General features: G+C 36.2%; 2 protein-coding genes across 2 annotated transcripts; one reads left to right on the forward strand and one right to left on the reverse strand.

Moving 5' to 3' along the window:
• Nucleotides 1-16: 16 nt before the first annotated feature.
• LOC121977020 (3-hydroxyacyl-[acyl-carrier-protein] dehydratase FabZ-like) lies at nt 17-4,010 on the forward strand. Its single transcript, XM_042529495.1, has 4 exons — nt 17-292; nt 384-444; nt 538-682; nt 3,530-4,010. Exons 1-4 carry the CDS (start codon nt 43-45, stop codon nt 3,785-3,787), a joined length of 714 nt encoding a protein of 237 aa, XP_042385429.1. The 5' UTR covers nt 17-42; the 3' UTR covers nt 3,788-4,010.
• A 183-nt stretch (nt 4,011-4,193) lies between these two features.
• LOC121977019 (ferrochelatase-2, chloroplastic-like) lies at nt 4,194-22,468 on the reverse strand. The gene is made up of 11 exons (XM_042529494.1): nt 22,293-22,468; nt 21,936-22,044; nt 18,878-19,202; nt 17,868-18,011; nt 14,504-14,605; nt 13,291-13,394; nt 13,090-13,216; nt 5,978-6,130; nt 5,667-5,767; nt 5,338-5,539; nt 4,194-4,511 (listed from the first exon to the last, which is right to left on the reverse strand). Exons 1-11 carry the CDS (start codon nt 22,339-22,341, stop codon nt 4,284-4,286), a joined length of 1,644 nt encoding a protein of 547 aa, XP_042385428.1. The 5' UTR covers nt 22,342-22,468; the 3' UTR covers nt 4,194-4,283.
• Between the last annotated feature and the right edge of the window lie 994 nt (nt 22,469-23,462).

The following is a 23,462-nucleotide window of genomic DNA, read 5'->3' on the forward strand; positions in this document are numbered from 1 at the left end:
TGTATTTAAGCATAAACTGGCTCGCTCACAGACACTGTCGCGATGGAAGCCTCGTCTGCCATGGCCGCCAGATCTCTCCTCTCACCGCCTCACACCCTCCGCCGCCCACTCGGGCAGCCGGAGCCCTTCTCCCCTCCCTCCGCAACGCTCCGTGCCAGAAGCTCTCAGCCTCTATTCTTCTCGAACAACCGGACTCCCGCTCCGGTAGTGGGTTCCAAGAGGGGCCGGCTCGTCGCCCGATGCGCCGTCGACGGCGTCGTGACTACGGAAGTTGATGCTCCTATCGAGAAAAGTTTGTTCTTTTCATATTCTTTTGCTCAGACATGAGTGACATGTAAAATCGAAGTAATGATTGTTTTTGTCGTTGCCGATTTTCTTTGAAGGGTTTCCGCCTTTCCCGGCCGTAATGGACATAAATCAGATCCGAAGTATTTTGCCTCATCGGTGAGTTTATTTTGTATATGAAATTTTTATTTTTGAGTACCTACCTCACTCGAGAAGATTTGACGAATGAGATTTTTGCGCCTTGGATTGCAGGTTTCCATTTCTATTGGTTGATAGAGTGATCGAATACACACCCGGAGTTACGGCTGTCGGTATCAAGAATGTTACAATCAACGATAACTTCTTCCCTGGACACTTCCCCGACCGCCCTATAATGCCTGGTGTTCTCATGGTCGAGGTATCTACTCAATCACTAAAAAGAATTCTCTAGTCACAGATTTACTGTTCAATTATACTGAAATGGGGCTTTCTCGGGAACTTTGTTAGTTTGACGGAGTAAGATCTAGAAGGAAAATGGATGGAAAAGACATGAATTTCTCAGTTTGGAGAAATTGAGAAGTTTAAGTAAAATTTACATGCTAATACTTGAAGTTATTCCTACCTTAATACGCGTGGTTGTCCCCGAAAACAAAGTAGCAAACTGGAAATGCTTGATAATTTAGAATACAACGAAGTGCAATCACAGTAGGTAATTCTTTCCAATAAAGATCCTCGTACAATATTCCCCAATTATACCGAATTGTTATTGGTGTCCCACAAGAGAAAATTTACTCAGTAGGGTTGAATCAATCAATCAATGGATATAATGCTCAAGCTCAACCAGGTCTTGGTAGACTCAACTAGCCTATGAATCAACACAAATAGCTCACTGCTTCTGATATTGGACTAACTAGGATGTCAGCTGCATCTTCATTCTTTATTCATACAAACTTTGTTTCCAAATTGAAGAAAAGGAATTGTCCTTTCCCTTCTTTTCTAAATCTTTAAATCCAGATAAGAGTTTAAAAGATCAGATAAATGAATGTTTGTATGCTACAATTTTTCATAGTTAAATCGTGGGATCCTTGTAAAAACAGTTACTTGATAGTAATCTTTATCATATAATGATGGAAAAATTCATTGGAAACTTTAATGCTCTCCAAGAAGTGTGCATAAACGCTTACCTATAGTAACAGCTTAATGACCTGGGAACTTGAAGTTAGGAATCGCTAGAATGATCTCAGTTTAATTTGGTTACCTTGATTTTTTTCATGCCATTAACCCAAAATATTGAATGCCAAAATCTATTTGTATACTGAAGCATCTTTAAATAAAGAATTAAATATTTTTATCAGTCATGAGACAAAGACCTAGGAGAGTTTAGATAATTGCCTTATTTCTACAATCATCATCATCATCATTGTCAACCATTGTTTGTTCTAACAATTTAGGATCGGTTGCAATATTATATCACTAATAGCATTTAAATTAATCAAATTATGTTTTATTATATTGACTTAGTTTTAATCTCCCTCAACACTTTTCACTATGAAATCGTCTTTGAACATGCCCATACCTTGTCACTCTATTTTGTCTCATATAATTATACTCATCAACTTATAACTACCACATCTCCATGTTGAAGGAGCTAGCTCAACTGCTACACTAATTATCACTCTTAATCACAAGTATTTTCATTGTTCATTGTGGTCCAAAACTTAGGTGAGTGAAAAATAATAATTTATTATGCAATTGAAGCCTTATTTGGAACTATTTGGACAGAATTTATAAATCTTATGAACTCACACTAAGTTGGTCTACATGATTGAAGAAGACTTTTGGTGATGCTAGTTGACCTCCCAAGAAGACAATGAAATTAATATTGTATTTTTTTTAAAAAAAAAACATATTGAGTGACCAATGATGAGTATCCACCTCTTCGAACTGAATTTGCCCATATTGTTTGTTAGTTGAGTGGCCAGATCATGTCATCATGACTTTCAAGGAGTTTTACAAAACTAGTCCTAATGTTAGCAATAATGCTAGAGGTTGATTATTATTATTATTTTCCCTTTGATGATTTCTGGTTCTTTGTTTAATAGTGCAACCTGAATAATTCATTGCTTATTGTATTTTTACTTGTTTTGCCAGCATTCATTTGTGATATCTCTTAAACCTCATCAATTTGTATTACCTTATTGTACTAATAAGTTATGTTAGCTTTGTTTCTGTTATTAATTGCTGCCTGCCTATGCCAAAATTCTAATCTGGAAATGTAAAAAAAGAAAACAAATGGAAGGGCAGATATCCAGATCGCACCTTATAATGAAAAATTCCAAACCATACCTCCTTTAAAAAAATGTGCAAATTAGATCCTGCCTCACCCATTGTACCAGAATAACCTTTTCAGACCATTCAGGTTGTTTCGCTAAACACAATGATACATATGAAATTTTAGATCAAAATTTCACCAAAATAGGCCTATTTGATACTAATACTTTCAAACTCTTTGAAACATGAGAACAAACTACCAAAAATATAAAATTGTGGATAAACTATCAAAAATATAATGAAAAATTCCAAACCATACCTCCTTTAAAAAAATGTGCAAATTAGATCCTGCCTCACCCATTGTACCAGAATAACCTTTTCAGACCATTCAGGTTGTTTCGCTAAACACAATGATACATATGAAATTTTAGATCAAAATTTCACCAAAATAGGCCTATTTGATACTAATACTTTCAAACTCTTTGAAACATGAGAACAAACTACCAAAAATATAAAATTGTGGATAAACTATCAAAAATATGGCATTGACAATTTTTAATCCTCTAGTCACTTGGTGAACAATATTTCGTATAAAAAAGTTGTGCCAAATTTTACTGAGATAATTGCACGCACACAGAGCGTATTGCTGATTGTTGGCGCAATTTGGGTATAAAACATCATTTATCAATCTGTTCGATGATGGTGTGAAAAGATTTAAGCTGGGAATTTTTCAGTATTAGGGACCCAACTTGTATTTGCTAGAATGGAATAGCCAAATTTTATAGTTGATACCGTAACCTGACTTGTTTTAACTTCAGCAACTGCAGACTCTACTGAGAATCTTAATTCTTGATGGTTTACTGAAACCAGAGTACTAGTTTACAGAACTCTCAGATCACACTTCTACAGAGCACATGGAATGATCCAAATTTTGTTTATATCTTCGATCTTGTCTGCTCTGGTGCATAAAACATGAGTTGATGTGGTGATGCAGGCAATGGCCCAGGTTGGTGGCCTGGTCATGTTGCAGCCTGAAGTGGGTGGCTCTCGTGAAAATTTCTTCTTTGCTGGAATTGACAAAGTAAGATTCCGGAAGCCTGTGATTGCAGGGGACACCTTGGTAATGAGAATGACCCTGGTCAAGTTGCAAAAACGCTTCGGAATTGCGAAAATGGAAGGGAAGGCATATGTTGGTGGCGAAGTTGTCTGCGAGGGTGAATTTCTAATGGCTACGGGTTCTGGAAGCGAGTGATTTTCCCACACAAACTGATTCCCCGATGCATCTTGCCCAGGAGGAGAGGATCACTGGATAAGAAGTCATTCTGTTTTTGTTTCTTCGAGTTGTTCATTTAGAACTACCTGCATATTTAACTTGTGTGGTACCTTCATTTTCTGAAATAATCTGTGCACGAAGAGTTCAGGGATGACCTAAAATTCTGTAGAATCTTTTTTGAAATATAAATTGTTCGATATCACCTGTCTGTTTGACTGTTATTGATTCATCCCAGTTTCAAATAAAGTTTCTTTATAACTCCTGGCCGAGCTTCGAGCCTTTACCTGGTTGTCTAGTTCGTGTCATATACTTTTTAAAGAATTTTCTGAGTTGAAGCTTGAAATTGCCATTATTTTCCAGAACCAAAACACAAAAACACAATTCCTGACGTATTAATGTTAAAATTGTATTTAGATGGTTTTTATCTTCAACTCTTTTGCTTGAATCTCCAGGATTCAAGGAGGCAAAGTAGTTTTCATTTAAAGGATCTGGGAAGAATGCCCCACTGGTGCAAGAACCCTTCCCCTGTGGTGATTTCCAGTACCAACAGAGCGAGGACAGCTAACATGGCTGCTCTGCCATTCCAGGTCTCGGCGCTTGGGGTCCAACCCCATTCCCAAACTGCTACTGGAGAAGGAAGCTCTGCACGCTTAGAGTCGTAGGCTGCCAGTAGCTCTTCCACACTCCCAAGCGGAACAAGTGACTGCATTTTGCCCAGAGCTTAGTAAGATTAAGCCACCAACGATGCACATGCAATGTAAATCGAGTATCAATGGCTTAGAAGAACTTTAAGAACTTGAATTATCTATCAAACTCTAAGATCTCACAAACAATGGAAGATAATGTTTGCTTCATGGAACAATAGGTGGATCTTATTCCCCCCATCACTTTTGTTCAACCAAGGGATAGCTCATAGCTCCCCTACCTTTCATGGATTGAAAACTATGGAAATCTCTAACATGGAGAGTGACAGACAGGCTAGTAATTCTTACAGCGAGAGAAACAATACATGTTACAGTGTAAATGGGTTTTCTACCAACTACAAGGTTTAGAATCCATAAGAAGCAATGCAGCTATGCCCTGTCGTATGATGTTAGGCCTCAGAAGATTCTGTAGCAACATTTGGAGATGCATGATCATGAATTGGTGCCATTAAGTGACACATTACTACTCAATTTGAGTAGTACACTAGTTTATCAGGTTACCTATGGAATTAATATTGTACAATATATCTATAAATATGAGATTGACCTTCGTCAAGAATTGGAACTCCATCCTGTAATTTTTTTTTCCCTTGTATTTTTACCCCTAAAAAAAAGAGCTTCACCTTGAATCAGGGAAGACTACTCCGAAAGGAAAACTTCCCTATCACCTATCTACGAATGAGAATACCCAACAATGAATATAGACAGAGCTTGAAGATTATGGTGTAAAATAGCAAATTTTTTAGTGTTTCACTTTGAAACTAGTAGAGAAAGGAACAGTTCTTAGCTTCAACTTATGCATAAAATTAAACTGTTGATCGTTACCTGTCGAGCCTCAAGACTGGAAGCTGCCATAGCTCCTACATATGGAAGACTTTCAATAACAGCATCAGCTAGATCTGAAATAAATGTAGGTTCACATCCTAAAGCAGGAACACGACCCCAATTCTTAATGCCCGACTTGAGAGCCAATTCTCTATATTCCACATCAATTTCTTCTAGTGTTTCAATATGCTCACTCACAAAACTACAAATTAGATACCAATAAACAAGTTTATGGTAGCTCAAAAGTCAATTGGAACATATATAATCTGCATATAAGCAAATTCTTGAGGTATGAAGAATGAACAGATTATATGGAGATGCAAGTGTACCTAATAGGAACAGCTAGAAGACTTTTTACTCCTTTTTGCCCAAGTTCAACTATCGTTTCATCAGTGTAGGGTTTCAACCATTCCACGGGTCCAACTCGACTCTATTAAATCATTCAATGAAGCTTAATTGAAAGACAATGAAACAATCATGAAGATTAACTTGTATTGGATTGAGTATGCACACGTGCTAAGCTAAGCATGCTCAAGCTAATGTATTATACAGACACAAAAAAAGAGGCCATGGAAAGAATTTGTTCCAAATAAACAACCACAGTAAACATTCTAATCTTATGAGCTATGAACTTGTTTACCTGGTACGCAAGAGTGAAAGCATTAGTTATTCCACGTTTTTCCAGCTCTTCCATAATTAAATCCACACACTCCTCCATCTCTGCTTTGTAAGGGTCTCCAGCCTCTTCCACGTAAGCAAGTGGAACACCATGAGCACTAAAAAATAGCATAACCTAATAGCCAGTTTTCCAAGGCAAGATATTAGTTTAACAAAAACAGTGAGATTTTTTAGTTCAAGGATTCTTCAAGGTGCGAAAAAACAAAAAAGCTCTTAAAGCAAAATTGAGGGCTCAACACTAGAAATAGAAATGTGGATCAACAGAAATGAGCATTTGATACAAATCTAATAATACACCAAGAGCACGAACTTTAGTGCAATATTTTCAGTTTAATATCAAGCTCGTCTTGGAGACACAGATGAAATTTAATAACATTAAGGAATATTAAACTGAAATGCTTTCAGAACACAAGTAAAATAAAATATTCTCTTAGAAATGACTACATATGCACCTGCATACTTCACATGGACTGTGTGACACTCTGATCACATGCAATGTATAAACTCGCTTTGGAGTATGGTATTCAAGTTTGGATTCTAAATACATTGAGCTATATAAACTGTTAATGAGTCATTTATGACTCCTAAATGTTAATTGCAGATCATCCGTCCCAAAAGATTGAGCAATTTAGGAAATAGAATAATCTATACATTTATAGTCTTAACATCATTACAGCCATGGAAAAGGAAATCAAATTGTCCAAGCTGAACACGTGACCTGATTCGACTTGGGATATATTACAACGATAGGTAGGGGTGTGTGTGGGTTGGGTGAGTTCGGGTCGGGTTGAAGTAAAGATTTTACAAAAAAACCTCAACTTGAACCTGGCCATAACCAAACACAATCCGAAAACCCTAAATCCGAACCCGAATAACCCAATTTAAAACGATATTTTTTTTTGCTATTTTTCCTCTAATTCTTCACTTTTATCTGACTACATCATTATCATACTAACCTTATATTGATATCCATAAAAGCATCTTAATTTTCAAAATAAAATTTAATTTAACCCTAAAAAAATCCACTAAATCCTAAATTTAGGTCAACCCGGGTCATCCGAACCCGACCTAATCCTAATACAACCCGAAAACACCCTAACCCAAACCTGAACCAAACTTGAAAACCCTCAACCCAAACCTAATATTTTTCGAGTAGACTTGGGTCGGGTTGTCCAGTCAGATTCATTTTTGATACCCCTAACGATAGGAATATAGGCTCTCTAATTTTGGTACCATCTTAAATTGCTATTGGCTGATCACAACCTATTTGCTGAGAAATTTAAATACAGTGTGGCATGGAACCATGTACAAAAATTACCAACACCAATATGCCCACTAACTAAAGTGTTGGCAGTGGAATCATTCACCAAGGTTGTGAACCCTAGCACCAATACCCTAGCAAGAAGCCACACATTTCCTCCCTCTTCTTTTCCTCTTCCTCCTTATTTCCTCCTCTTGTTCAGTGTTAAATAGTACCACTTCATATCAATACAGGGTTTGTCGGTTAGTGCCCCCACGGGTATAACCAAGTTGAACCCTAGCCCCAATACCGTAGTAAGAAGTCACATGTCGATCTTCTTTTCCTATTTCTCATTTCCTACTCTCATTCAATGTTAAATAGTACCACTTCATATCAATACAGGATTTGTCGGTTAGTGCCCCCATGGGTATAGCCGAGTTAGTACTTGAATAGTAGATTGCCACATAGGGTTTGCCGGTTGGTACTAAAACCATCTCATTCCAAAACGGCACCGAGACCCGCAATATGAGATTTAAAACTTTGCTATTCTTCTCATTAACACAGGCACCATTGCTGGTAACCCAAGGTAGTTTTGATATGATCAAACAAGTTAAGTTAGGTCCTGTTGTGTTTAATCATGTGTCTAAGTGTACAGGAACTTAGGAGCACAGGAAGTCGAGCGAAAGATGCAGCTAGCGAGAAGGACGGCACGAGAGAGAGCCGACGATCTCGATGCGTCTAAGGGACGAGGTGCTGTGGAAGAGTACACCGGCGGACGAGAAGGGAGCGTGCGATGTTTCCGAGGGACAAGAAGCCGGAGCGGAAGATTGCTCAGGAAGCAAATGACACAGCTATCCGAGGGACGAAAAGCTGTGGAAGAGTACAATGACGGACGAGAAGGAAGCAAGCAGTGATTCCAAGGGACGAGAAGCCGGAGTGAAAGTTTGCTCAAGAAGGCCGGAAGTTGGGTTCGGGTGAGCCCTATTTCGGATGGCCGAAATCACCCAAGCGAGCGGAGCCAGAGCGGAAGACCCGGACCGATGCGAGCGAAACCGGAGTAGGAGACCGGGACCAAAAATTAGCAAAAGCTGATTTCTAATGCTCGGGGCGCCCGGAACCCAGTTTTCATCCAAAGTTGACGTGGCATGTACCGTTGCGTCGGGGATAGAATTCTATCTCATTCCAGGCGCCTGAAACCCTTCTAGGCGCCCCGAGCAAGGCTATATAAGCAGTCTTGCTCCCAGAAGCTAACGACAATAAGAATTACAGAGTAACAACACTTGTGCTCGAGTTTGTCTGAGTTTAGCTTTGTTTTGTGAGCTTGGAATGTTGTAAGAGACTTCTCCGTCCAAAGGAGATTTTTAGTGCGTTTTTTCATCTGCCTTGGATTAACAACCTCTCCGGTTGTAACCAAGTAAATCTGTGGAGTTTCGTCTTTTTAGTTCATTATTATTTCTATGATTATGCAAGTGTTTTAATTAAGTTATAAATCCGAGAAAGGTTCTTTTATTTTGTTTCTGTGCAGGGGTTATTCACCCCCCTCTAGCTGGCCGCCAAGGGTCCTGACAAGTGGCATCAAAGCCAGGACGCTTCAGGAGGACTAACCGTCGAACGAAACACATGAGATGACCGGACCAAGCATCTACTCACTAAAGTTCGAGGGGGAGTTCGCGAACTGGAAAAAGAGAATGGAGGTATTTTTCAAAACAGACTTCGATTTATTGTTAATAATGAAATTTGATTTTGAAGCACCCAAGGGCAAGGAAAAGTATCAATGGACGAAGAAGGAACAAGTCGACTTCGTGGCAAACAGCAAAGCAGAGTTTCATCTGTTGAGCGTCCTACCGCCACAAGAAGTCAATTGGATCGGAGCTTACGAGTCCGTCAAGGAGCGGAAAAATTCCTGGAACTTCACGAAGGAACCTCGGAGGCGAAACTTACGAGACGGGACTTACTTCGCAACCAGATCAGCAATGTCCGATTAAAAGAAGACGAAACTATAGCACATCTTCACTCGAGGATCAAGGAGCTCATCACCGGACTTTCGAATCTCGGAGAAAAGGTAAGCAACCGAGATTCGTTAAGGTACGCTCTTAATGCATTCCCTAAAAATACAAAATGGGCATCATTAGTAGATGTCTACTATATCTCTAAGGATTTAGAATCTGTTACCTTAGAAGAGTTATTTTCAACTTTTGAAATCCATGAAACAAGATGTGCAGATTCGAAGGAGCCGTAGCACAACATTGCCTTTAAGGCAAAGATGGACTAACAAGATTCAGAATTTTCTTTCGATGATAACGAAACGACAATGATGGTAAGGCGATTTAAAAAATTGCTTAAATCTGAAAAATCTAATAATCTGCAAGGTAGAAAATGAAGAAGAATCAGATGCTACCACTGTGATAAAGAAGGGAACGTAAAAGATAACTGCCCTAAATTGAAGAACAAAGACAAGGGCAAGAACAAGAAGTCTGTCCAATCTAACAAGTACAAGACGCTAAAGGCTACGTGGAACGAAACGTCATCTGAATTAGAGATTGGGGTTTTCTTCGGACTTGCATTAATAACAAACTATCAAGTCTTGGGGGAGGTATTAACTTTTTTCAATTTTTGCACCTTATTACAAAATTTATTTCTTTTACTTTATGTTGGTTTACCCTAACTTAACTTGGGTTGCTCACATCAAAAATGGAAAGATTGTTGGTACCCCAAGGTAGTTTTGATGTGATCAAACAAGTTAAGTTAGGTCCTGTTGTGTTTAACCATGTGTCTAAGTGTGCAAAAACTTAGGAGCACAGGAAGTCGAGCGAAAGACGCAGCTAGCGAGAAGAACGGCACGGGAGAGAACCAACGAGCTCGATGCGTCTGAGGGACGAAGTGCTACGGAAGAGTACACCAGCGGACGAAAAGGAAGCGTGCGGTGTTTCCGAGAGATGAGAAGCCGGAGCAGAAGATTGCTCGAAGAGCAAAAGACGCAGCTGTCCAAGGGACGAAAAGCTGTGGAAGAGTGCGCTGGCGGTCGAGAAGGAAGCAAACAGCGATTCCAAGGGACGAAAAGTCAGAGCGAAAGTTTGCTCGAGAAGGCCGGAAGTTGAGTTTGGATGAGCTCTATTTCGGATGACCAAAATCACCCAAGCGAGCGGAACCGGAGCGGAAGACCCGGATCGATACAAGCAAAACCGGAGTAAGAGACCGGGACCAAAAATCAGCAAAAGCTGATTTCTGGTGCTCGGGGCGCCCGGACCGATTCGGGGCGCCCGGAACCATTCCGAGCGCTCAGAACCTAGTTTTTATCCAAAGTTGGCGTGACGTGCACCGTTGCGTCGGGATAGAATTCTATCCCATTCCAGACGCCTGGAACCCTTCCAGGCTCCCCGAGCAAGGCTATATAAGCAACCCTGCTCCCAGAAGCTAACAACAATAAGAATTACAGAGTAACAACACTTGTGCTTGAGTTTGTCTGAGTTTAGCTTTGTTTTGTGAGTTTTAAATGTTGTAAGAGGCTTCTCCATCCAGAGGAGATTTTTAGTGCGCTTTTTCATCTGCCTTGGATTAACAACCTCCCCGGTTGTAACCAAGTAAATCTGTTGAGTCTCGTCTTTTTAGTTCATTATTATTTCTATGTTTATGCAAGTGTTTTAATTAAGTTATAAGTCCGAGAAAGATTTTTTTGTTTTATTTTTGTATAGGGGCTATTCACCCCCGCCCCCCTCTAGCCGGCCGCCAAGGGTCCTAACAACCATCTCATTAATGTCGAGAACCAAAACGATAGCATTGAATGAAACTTTAAAGCTTTCTATTTCCCTCATTAGTGAAATATTAAATGCTTGAATTAGACATGTGCTTTAATTAAACTATTATTGTGCTTGATTTGGAATGGAAATTACTAGCCCCTAAGGCATAGTCGAGTTGGTCGATAGAATTATTGCGGTAAGCAAGGGTCGAATCTTGGTAAACACCATGTGACAATATCCTCCCATATGGGGATCTGCTTCGATTTCCTGATTTACCTCTCTATATATGGTTGTGGCCCTGCCGTGTGGGGGCCCTCAGGGTCAACGTATGACCTTTTGCCGCAAATGAAAATTCCTATGTTTTTCTTGACAAAGAATTAGTTATTTATAACAATACTAATATATTGAGGGGAGCCTTGACAAAACGGTCAAGTTGTTGCCATGTGACCTAGAGGTCATGGATTCGAATCTCAGAAATAGCCTCTTGCAAAGCAAGATAAGCAATAAATCCTTCCAGAGATCCCACATTGGTGGAAGCTTTATGCACCGGGCTGCCCTTTTAGCAATACTGACATATTAAACACAATACATTAAAAGGCCACTAGCTGTCTATCATTTCATAACTTAGCTTATTACATGAGCATTAACATTGAAAGTTTAAATTTGGCAACATACTGCTGCATTTTATAGTAATGGTGCGATTACTTGAATAAAAGGATTCTACAAACTATCATTGAAACAGTTGGATTTGCTATTACAACAAACAGTGCTACATGAATTATTAGGCTATTTTTTTTATTATGTTAGGATTTATATATGTTGCAACATTTTAAGTTTCTATTCAATGAAATTTCTCCGCTCTCAAATAGATACCAGTCATAGATCCTGGGCCTAATTCATACTTTATTATCTCTTCACTTTTTCTTCAGCTAGGAAACCATAGTATGTTACAGTATATATGAGACCCCTCCCTTCCAAATATCTTCATCTGCTTCACACTGTGATCTCATGTAATGGTCCAAATTTCAAGACTCCCTAATGAGGTTTTGGAAAAAAAGAAAAACTATATTCAGATTACAGTCAAACAACCGAATAATGCAGATGAGGCTCCATATTTTTTTAACAAATACTAGTTTTCGACAATAATACATACCACCATGTGTCAAAATATAAGTTTACATCTACGTAATACATCAAATCAATTAACCAAAGAATTCAATATAAAAAAATAATTACATCTACACTTGACATATTAATTAATCATCCTAACAATCCATCAGCCGATGCAAGGTGTGTTGCATAGGGCTTTAAATGAACTAAGCATTCATGAACAAATTTGATGTTCAACTTAGTAAGAACTTGCTCATGCTCATCCAATATACACAAGGTCAATTAAATGAATAAGTTTCATTAAACTAAATGAACAAGCTTAAATATTAATGTTCATGAATAAAGATGGTGAACTGTTCAGGAATAATATTCATAAACAATATCCATGAACAAAGCTTGTGAACTATGTTCATCAATAAATCTTTTATCAAACTTGTAAATAAATAAAGAAGCTCTCAAAACAAACAAACAAATTTGTAATATCAACCTCATTAACCAACCAAATAAACTTGAGAATGAAAAAGTTTCAAACAAATTCAGATTAAGAGCTCAATAATCTAAACAAACCAAACTCAAGCCAAATTCAAGCTCAAGCTCAAGCTCAAAAAAAAAAAAAAAACAAGCTAAGCATGAACAATTGTTTTAGAAGCAACATTTATTTTAGGTTGACTTGCCTGGGTCAGTTACCTTATCTAATAAATTTGAACACCACAAAGTTTGGTTCAGCTTGACTTGTTTAAAGCCCTATTGTTGCATATAATTATAAGCAACATAAACCCACAAATAACAACATACAGCAGTGCATGTAAACCTAGCAACACTAAGATGCTTCTCATTTTTCAATTTGGAAATCCAGTTCAATAAAATCAGTATTAACTTAGGCATGATTCAGATTATAAAACTAGAGACTGGTTTAGCTTGGATGAACAGATGTGATATGGTCCTTATCTAAAGAGAATATACATTTCGGTAAAATTCAATCCATACCTTCATGGGTGATTCAAATTTCTGCAATTCTCTTTCAATTAAATCAGCCATTGCCTTGATATATCCTTCTCGCTGATACCAAGAAGGTATAACAGTATGTTGCATATTAACCAAATATTGATCCTCCCTAGACACCATAAATTGATATCACAGATTGATTCAGAAGAAACATGGACTATGGGGCCATATTTAGGACTCAACCTGAATATACATTCCAATAGACGAAGACTTGAACCACTAGTTGAGATCGAGAATTGAGGATATAGAGGAAGCACAACAAGTTTTGTGATCCCATCCATCTTAATCTGCCAGAAAAAAAAAGAATTAAACATTTACCTATTGATAAGTAGCGCATAATCAACCATACAAGATCCAGATTAGTGGAAATAAATTTTCGCTCAAAATTTTCTTTGGAAAATATTGTGGTGAAAGTTTTCAAAAATTTACAAACTACAAGATAATTAGAAACTGAATCGCAGATCTAATAGTTCAGGATAAGTAAACCTAACTTACTGTATATGTAGAGCAATAGATTCGAGAATAAACAAAAAAACATAATGGGCAATAAACAATAAAGAAAGTCCTTATCCACTCATCATTTCGTCAACACTTAAGATTCATGGAGTTAGGAACAACATTTTTCATCTTGGCTCAGGATCACCTTTGGTGGTCTAATGCAACCATTTGCATTTTTTCACTCATCATAACACCAAGATTTCTAAAGTCAGACATAATTCACTTCAACAAAAGGATAGTTGCAAAGTGTAAATTTGAAGTCACAGTCCAGGAAAATTAGATTTAATGTGCATTGAGCCAACAAAATCTTCATGGGAAAATAACTTCCCTTAGATCACTACCACTTAAATGCATCGAGGTTTACCTCACGGTTAAAAAAGAGTCATCCAAACTGTTATTTCTATCAGTTGTCCAAGAAAGAAACCAGAATGAAAACTAAAAAAACTAGAAAAGGAAAGCTTGCTCATTGTCAACTTTTAGCAAAAGCCATACAATTCTTTGTAAATCATACATAAGACTTTTCTGTTCTGTTTATTAGCTCTAAATGATTATATCACGGACAGAAACTCCCACGTATCCAATTGAATTGTAAAAACTAATAAACGTATTAAAGTAGGCATTTAGGCAGTGCATAGTGATCCAGATGCAATGGTAGCCACTCAGTCAAACTTATAGAATGCACAGTTGATCTATAATATCTTCCCAAGCAAGCCAATCATAAGTAGTCTCTATATGGCCATATGATATATACATATAGTTCCATAAAACCATTCAATCTACAAGAATAGGATGCTGTGGTTCCAACCATTCTAGCTCCATTATAAAAATGTATCAATTGATGATTGATATCGTTCTATTGTGCCATTCAATTCTTATCTAGAAATGGATTATTTCTGACCTGTTCAATAGCTTCTTCAGTAAATGGATGCCAATAACGCATTCCTACATAAACCTTAGCAGGAACATTCTTGTCACACAAAGCCTTTCTCAATGCTTGTGCCTTTATTATTCACATAAAAAACAATCAATTATATTAGTCCTGTAGTAGTTGACAACAGAAATTTGTAAATATTTTAGACAGTAAATTTGAAGGGTTGCAGTAGGCATCAACTACTGAACATAATTTATAGGTACATCCTTAATTTACCTCTTTGTAATATAAAGAGAAATAAATTAAAAACAGGAAAACATAATGATTTATATACAAAACTAGGAATATGAAAGGTCAGATTATAATACTTTCAGCCGATTTGAAAAATAAAAAAAGGCCCAATTTGGAAAGCTTCAGTTTACAAGAAACTTTGCAACACCAGTCCAACACCTCTTTGGCCTCACTACTTATGTCAGAACAATAATGAATCACAATGTGATGCAAGTCACCCTCGCTGAACAGTGAGCATCATCAAACATGAAAGTTTGAGTTATTTATCAGCAAGTATATAAAATGCCCTCAAGATAGGCTAAATTCTTATGGAGTATTCTTTTGACTGATACCAGAGTAATCAAATCAGATCAAAGAACTAACCTACGCAAATATATATGCCATAGAACATGGCATACTATGAATCTGCCCTTGCAGTTCCGTACCTCTCTATTTTTTTGTTCAAAATCTCCTTGTAAACCACATAAAAGGTGAGAGTGTGCCATGTGAAAATGCAGGATGTCGAACTCGGTTCTCCACACTCCATCCCACATAGCCAAGTGAAGGCATGCTTGGTGATTGAGAGTGCCCATTTTAAGGAGGCGCCCTCTCTCAAGTAGCTAATCATTTTGGGATAGAATGTGCTCAGCCGTGCTTTAACATGACCTCAATCTTGAGCATAAGGGCATATGTTGAAGCCTTTGATCCTAAAACTCTTCATCTACTCCACTCAAGCTGGACAACAAACACTCGTACAAGTTTACATTTCTGCCTATAAATCAGATACCAATGCATAAAAACTTTTAGATAATGAGGTGCCCAAAACCTAGACAAAACATGAATTCTAGAGTATCATCCAAAAAGGTCATGTTTTGTCACATGGAATTGAAGCAAAATTGTTTGCTGCTGTATCAGATTTGATGTAAAATGCATATTGTCAATGTCAGCTATGGCATGTGATAGATAAGATGCACTATTTATCATCTCTCATTATTCAGGTCATATGCCAGCTACTTGGGACTCGAGATTTTATAACAATTTGGCACTAATTTTATTATGGGTCATAAAACTTTATGACACAGGAAGATCAAAACTGTCACTATTCATTTCATATGACAGTTTGGCACTAATTTTTATTATGGGAATAACATTTTTGACATGCTTATTCCAGAGATTTTATACTTTTTCACCCATCATATTTTTCTAAATAATCATTAAAAACAAAAGAAAAACAGAATGCATGAAAGTTCAATAAACTGATTGATGAAGTAAACTAAAGGAAAAGAGATACTAGCTTTTCAGTAAGGGATCTGGAACAATTTTGGGCTCAAATTTCCTACCTTAATCTATACACATAAAACTGTTACTGGTCACTTTTGTCGCCATTTTCTACCCCAAAAAAGGTAAATACTTTAGAGATTTACTCAACAAAAACTATTAGTCTTTTAGAAGCATTATGTTATAATTTATTAAATCAAAGTAGCTTGTTCAATCCAAGGTTTAAAATTTCGACCCGTGCCGAGGTTTCGGTCTTAGACCGGAACGATACGGTTTCGGTATCATATCGTACCGTGCCGATACAGTTTCGGCATTTTTTATTTATCTATAGTAATTATAAGATAAATATGTTTATTATGTATATAAAAATAAGTTGTATATTGATTTATTATAAGTTCTCAATTATTGAATAATTTAATATTGTTAGAAAAAAAAATTTTAAAAAATTATTTAAATAGAATTGATATATTAATAATTCAAATTAAAATAGAAGTATCTATAATAATAATAATAATAATAATATTAATATTAATTAACTATTTATTCATTTAATTACTTATTAATTAAATAATATATATTTTAAATAGTAAAAAATATCAAGTAAAAAAAATTTTAAAAAAAAAAATCAGAATATAAATATAATTTATTAGAATTTTTTAAATTTTTTTAAAAATTTAAATGAAATTTAAAATTAAAAAAAAATATTAGAATATAAATAAGAATTATTATATATTTTTTAAAATTTTTAAATGAAATTTAAAATATTATTTTTTCAGAATATTAATTAATAAAATTTATTTAATTTATTTAATTTATTTTAATTTTAAATATATTTTTTAAATATTTTATTAGGATAATTTAATTAGGGTTTATAAAAGTCTCTTCGAACTATCACACATCCTTGGGAATTCTATAAATTAATTAAATAAAATAAAAAATTATTAAAAACAGAAAAAAAAAAAAAAAATCGCGGCGGCAGAACGCGAGATCGCGCTGCGATGATCGCGGGCGATCCCGCGAGGGGCTTCCGGCGCCGCAGAAGCCGTCGCGCACGACGCCTTCGGCGCTGAAGCCGTTGCGCATGACGCCTTCGCGTCTCCTCCGATGCAGTCGAGACGGGGACACCTCCCGTGCCGGTTTCGGCCGCCTGGCGGAACGGTAAAAACCGTTCGTGCCGGGCGGCACGAAACGACATTTCAAACACTTGACTTCAATCCATTCAATAGTTGCCTTAAGCATTGGAATAAGATCAATTGACTAAAATGACGATTTCATTTCACTTAATGTATGCCTTAAGGATCAGAATATGGTAATAAAAAAATATATAAAATAACAAAATCATCATGAAGCCTTGTCAGTCCCAATCGTTTGGCTAAGCTACATGGATTTTATCCATCCAATGCATTCTATGGCTGCTATAATTTCCTAATGCACTATTGATAACTTTGTCTAGAGTGTTCACTTATTCATGGTCTCCCTCTTTGATCAATGAAATTAACATAGTGATCTCAATTCCATTATCATATATTTTCTTTGTGATACACTAGGATGGTAGCCAATTAATGGTGAATAATTTATGTTATACAGGCAAGGATGTGAATTTGTTGTAGGCATTGAGCTTGTTTGCTGAGCACAACAAAATGATTATGTATCTCACTAATAGCAAACCAACATATTAGAAGTTTAAAACAGAAAAATTGAAATTTCATAAATGAGAATGTACTACATTAGATTCCATCAAAAGATAAATATTAAAAATGCAAATTACTTTCAAGCAAAATTTGATTGCCATAGAGGAATAGACTATCATGTTTTTTTCCCAAAACAATTCTTAGAAACTTACCTGTGCATCAGTTATCTCTCTGAGTGGAGATCCACCACCAATAGAAGCATAACCTTCTTTGCTTTTAGGTGCTCTGACAACAGAGATAAATTGAGCCAATGGCTTTTGAAGAAACCGGAACAGTCTAGGAAGCCGAATTATGTCCTGTAAATTAAAAATATCACCAAGTAAGTTGTCAGGATTTAAATAGTAGAGTTATCAGATTTCATGTTGTAGACAACACTTTGGCAAACAATCTCACTTTCCAACTAACTCAGATTTCATGTTGTAGGTAATGCTTTGGCAAACAATCTCACTTTCCAACTACTTATAGTGAAGGCATGCCTCAGTGTTTATATAATGCGAAGTCAACAAACTTAAAGCAAAACAAGTGTAATGCACTGTCTCAGAATAGAATTTTGGTCAGTATTCAACAAAATTATGATGAGATGTTTTCAATGCCAATTGAAAGCTTACAATTTACAATAAGGACAAAAGAGTTAAAATTGGCGTTGTAGATTAAAAAACTGCCTGATAAAAATTTCAAATATACCATGCTGTGAATCCTGGAGCTCTTATTCAACTAAATATTATTTGTGTTTTGATTAACCCTATAAAATTGTACTATTAATAGTTGCTGTCGCAGTTATTGCCGCTATAGAACTATCGGCTAAACACAGTGGAAAAATTGTCAGTTGCTGTTGACTCTAGAAATATTCGTATGTTAATAGTTTATTAATCGTGGTCCATCAGTCATTCACCATGCGTCCAACAGAATAAGAATTCCTCCTTTAACAAAGTAACAATCAATGTCATGAAAGGTGAATTCATCAGCGAATAGCAACTAACATTTCCCCAAAGGATTTCTTGCATGATTTCAAGGGTGGCATATGTGCTCTCGGGCAATTAGTTAGCCAACTCGTAGAATGTTCTAAAGATAACACAAGCTTATGAATGCATTTTTCAGGTGTCGTTTGCCTGTAAATTTATGTCATTGCAAAGATGGAAAAAGAAAGTGAAATTTGATATACCGGGTCAGCAAATAGATTAAACAAGAATGGTTGGACATCATCGAGGGTCTCTGGCCCACCTAGATTGAGTAACAAGACTCCTACTCTTTCATTGCCCAGAAAAAGTTTGTCCTGTGGTGTTTGAGATGTAGAAGTGAGCAATGCTTCCGAGGAAGATGAGCATAGTTTGAATGATTGCCTATGATTGGATGATGATGAATCATGCTTCCATAAACACTTTCTTGAAACTGTATTTTTCTTTGTGTAACATAGACTAGTATGAGATTCCATGTGGCAGCCAGAATGGTTCAACATCTGAATTGAGCATGTGGCAGGCACTTTAATCCTGTTACATGAAATGATTAATTATATCAATTCTATCTGAGTGAACTAACACAAAGAAATATGTTTATGCTAACTAAAAATACCTCAAACAAGCCAAACCCAGAAAGATATGCATCCTTAAACTAGGATGGGAACCATAAGCATAACAAAGAACAGAACAACAAAGACATATCAAAATGCTGCATTAGTGAAAGTAGTGCAACCTTGGATTATTCATTAACCAACTGAAATTGGTCATTTTTAGAGGGGGAAAAAAAAACAGAACAGCCATGCAGAGATCACCTGATGTGAATTAGAATTTATTTTTTAAGAGTTTTAGACAGTTTATTTTGGTAAGAGTGTTTTATCTAGGAGAGTAAGATATCTAAGGTGGTGTTTTTATCTGGTAATTGTCATGATTAGAGAGTTTGATATAGTCATTTTGCATATAATATTATTTCTTTCCTAAAGTATTTTAGTTTATTAGATTTTTTCCTTTTTTTGGTTTATTTCCAATTTTGGGTTGGTTGGGGCTTTAAAGGAGACTTCAATCCCCCTCTTCTTCTTTATAATATTTATTTTTTCAGAGTTTGATTTTGGTGTTGAATTAATTAGTATCAGAGTTGAATTCCTAATTCAGTAAGTTTGTGCTTTCCCTTCAAGCACTACATATCTCCTCCTGTACACCCTTCTATTGCAACCCATCCCTCTCATAAGAAGCAAACTGAACTACCACCCTGGAACAAACCCCAACCACAGTTCACTTTCGCCTCTGCACCTCGACAAAGAGGGAGACTTGTTTCTTTGTAGGCAAGTGGTCCAAAACCTCTTGCCATCACTAATTCCCTTCAAACACTTCCTTGAAGGCAACTCCTACCACCTCCCGCAGAAACACAGAAGATCCCTCAGTCTAATCCTTTGTCATCCTACCACCAAAATTCCATGCTTTCCTCTCCACTGAATCTCCCTTAGCCTCACTGACTCACTGCTAGTCAAACTCATGAGAGTTTGTCAAACCTTAAAGAGGTCCCATGCACATATCCTGCTACAATACCACTACCCATCCTTCCTACCACTTGTGTCAGACACCATTCTACAGCAGATCCAACAAAGGAATCACCAAACCTACACAAAAACCACCTGTGTTGCACTCCAGATTTGTTGGACCATTGAAACCTCCATCTTCAACACACCTCCTCTGCTCCGATGCACCCTGCACTAGTACCTCCTGCAGAACCTACCAGACGCAAGCTCCATGCCTTCCAGCACCTACAAGGGCCACTCCGAGAAGTTTTCACATATGGTGCCAAGAAATCCATTATTCCCTCCTGCGGCAGGTGACAAACTAGATCTTCTCTCACAAAGACCCCATCCAAAGTTTGAGGTAATCTTCCCATTGCGGAAACCCATCTAGTCTTCCTCTTGTAGAATATGGGCATGAGTCAAGTTATTGAACCAACAACGATCGCACTTATTTTAAAAATATATGTACATATATATATATATTGGTGTCATGATTTGAAATCTAGTGATACACTGCAGAGCACAATCAAAAGGTGCAAATAAGTATCATGTCATGCCAACGGCTAACATGCTTCAACACACAGCAAGATGAATTTAAGTTATTATTGTTATTTTTTCCAAGATTTAATGCTATTGATTATGTAATTTCTTAGCCTTAATTTTAAGAAGTAAATAAGATAAGTAAATAAGATAGGTGTACAAATTAAATGAATTTATCTAATTAATAAAGTCTTAATAAAAGTAGAGAATTTAAGGGAATGAGGATTAAATGGATAAGGTATTAACAAGTGTTGAAGAACGGTGAGCATCAATATGGTATAGTACAACAAAATTTAAATTCAATTGACTATTTAATTGTAGTTATTTAATTTTTAAAAGTAAATAAACTAAATAAAAAATTATAGTATAATTCATTTGGCACACTTCAATGCATGCAGAAGCGTGTCGAGTATTTACACGATATGGTGTTCAAATTGTATTGTTTCAGACAAATATCAAAACTCCAACAATGGAATAATATTCTAAACCTTTTTATTATCTAACGCATGATTCTCATTTTGATATTAGTAAGGTGTGATCAATCATAGAGATTTTGTAATATTTTATAACTTATTGCTCTAAAATTTTATTTTAAATAACTTTTTAATTACTATTTACTTATGTTTGGAAGTAAGCAAGTCAATTGATGAGGATTAAAACTTGTTTGAATCCATCATAACAAGAACTCTAACGTGTTGATGGATTTCATGTCAGCACAACATGACAAAGAAAGTGTTTCGATCAGAGACTAATACTCCAGGAGAGTATGAGATTTTAAACTTCACCGATCCCTACATTAAGTGAAGTGCAGTTGCGGAAGTATAAGAAAGATGATGTTCGAATAATGGAAAGGCAAGATAGTATTTCCATCCATGGATGAATGTTCTTACAGAACTATCTAAATGTTCACATAGTAATATATGAGTTGATTATCTCCAACAAGGAACTAAGAGTATGTAACTTCATTGGAATACATAGATTTAAAATTAAGAAGTTTTAACATATTGCAGTGAGTGGTGAAATACATCAATATTATGGTATGAAAAAAAAAGGAAGATAGTAGTCAGGTATAATTATTACTGCTAATTGTCAAATAACAAAGCCCGCGTATTTTGCTTGACAACATAATAAAACATACTGAAAAGTAGCTTAAAGAAGAGGTTCCAAATTACAGTCCGAGGATGAGGAGTACTTTTTCGGCGACGACACTGTCTGAGACAGAGCTGAAGAACCAAGGTGCAGGCCCGCCATCTCCAAGAAGCCCCGAGTACTGGCTTGATGAGATGATGACAATCGCTCCCCTGGAGGAGAATACACAAAATAAATGAAAAAACAGCAACATCAGAGTAAATACGGCAGGAGATTCATCTCCATTAACGCCAGGGGAAAGAAAATCATCATTGCAAGTCCATCCTAGCTAGATACAGGTAGCTATCTTCAACCATAGAATGTAAAAAAACGTCAAGAGGTTACATAAAACATCAGAAAAGTAAAAAAAAAAAAAAGGACAAAAAATCATCCGCGAAGACTAAGAAGGGTCTGATCTAACATTGGGAAGCGGGAGAAGGGAGGGAAAGCGCCAGGATCTCTATTCCCATGCCGAAAGGATGGGATTCGCCCTCCTCCTCCGGCGGAAACTGAGGGATCCGCGAGCGAAGACGAGAACCCCCAAAGGTGAAGCAGCGGCGGCGGATGGGCGTCGAGATTTTTTGTGGAGAAAAGAAAATTAACTATAATTGATTTTCAATTTTAATCCGCAATGGTTGGCGTTGCTTTTCCGACAATGAGTCCAAAGAGAAAGTGAATCCTGTCCGTTAGTTTCATCCATTTTCGACGCGGACGGCCAGATGTTGCCAGAGGTGGGAGGCAAATTTGTGGAAATTACCATACCGTGAATTGGAAAGAATATATATATATAAACAAAAATTAAAAGACGACCGTTTTTATTCAAATTGTCAAGAAAATACTATATTATAACATATATGATTCATAATTACTATGATATTAACATTTTAATTCTTATCAACACTATATGATAACATATACCATACATAACTTCTTTTTCAATCCATATTATCACTCAGATATTCACGATTCAAACCCTAATTACGATATATTTATAAAGATTTTTTCTCCAAATGAGGGACGTAACCAAAGGATGCTGGACTTCTGAGCTGACCGAGGATGCTGAACTTCTGAACTAATCACCGCGTGCGCTTCCCGATTTACCCTATGACCGATCACTTCAGATATAATAATAACATTAACTGAGATTATCATTTTTTTTTAATTAATATTATATTATAACAACAATAAATCTTAATAGCAAAAAATAAATTTATGTAGTTAAAAAATTAATTAAGTTAATTAAAAAAATAATTAAATATTATTAATAAAAATTAATTAGATATTATTTTTAAAAAATAAATATGAAAATCGATGAAAAAAAGATATAATTAACTTATAAAAATATAATGTTATTTAGACACCCTTAATAATAATAATCCTAAAAATTGTATTAAAAAAAACTATTTTAGTTGGCTTGGCCATTTAGTATTGTCCTTATAATAATTATAAATGATAATTTCTATAATATAAATGCTTTAATCAGTCTATATTATAGCTGTTGAAATACTGAAAGGAGATAGACATACATCGAAAATAAATTTAAAAAAAAAACAAGAAGATGAGATATAAAATTGTTATGATAATCAATGAA

Source organism: Zingiber officinale, chromosome 4B (assembly GCF_018446385.1).
Source record: "Zingiber officinale cultivar Zhangliang chromosome 4B, Zo_v1.1, whole genome shotgun sequence".
Classification (NCBI taxonomy): Eukaryota; Viridiplantae; Streptophyta; class Magnoliopsida; order Zingiberales; family Zingiberaceae; genus Zingiber; species Zingiber officinale.

Bases quoted from the DNA above. Each gene is read 5' to 3' on its own strand.
- LOC121977019 (XM_042529494.1), bottom strand. From the start codon at position 22,341: ATGGGAATAGAGATCCTGGCGCTTTCCCTCCCTTCTCCCGCTTCCCAA. The intron at 19,203-21,935 runs GTACTCCTCATC...TTCATGTAACAG, and splicing joins ACAGTGTCGTCGCCGAAAAA to GATTAAAGTGCCTGCCACAT. The intron at 13,395-14,503 runs GTCAGAAATAAT...TTTTTCTGGCAG, and splicing joins CTGAAGAAGCTATTGAACAG to ATTAAGATGGATGGGATCAC.
- LOC121977020 (XM_042529495.1), top strand. From the start codon at position 43: ATGGAAGCCTCGTCTGCCATGGCCGCCAGATCTCTCCTCTCACCGCCT. The intron at 293-383 runs GTTTGTTCTTTT...TTTTCTTTGAAG, and splicing joins TGATGCTCCTATCGAGAAAA to GGTTTCCGCCTTTCCCGGCC. The intron at 445-537 runs GTGAGTTTATTT...CTTGGATTGCAG, and splicing joins CGAAGTATTTTGCCTCATCG to GTTTCCATTTCTATTGGTTG.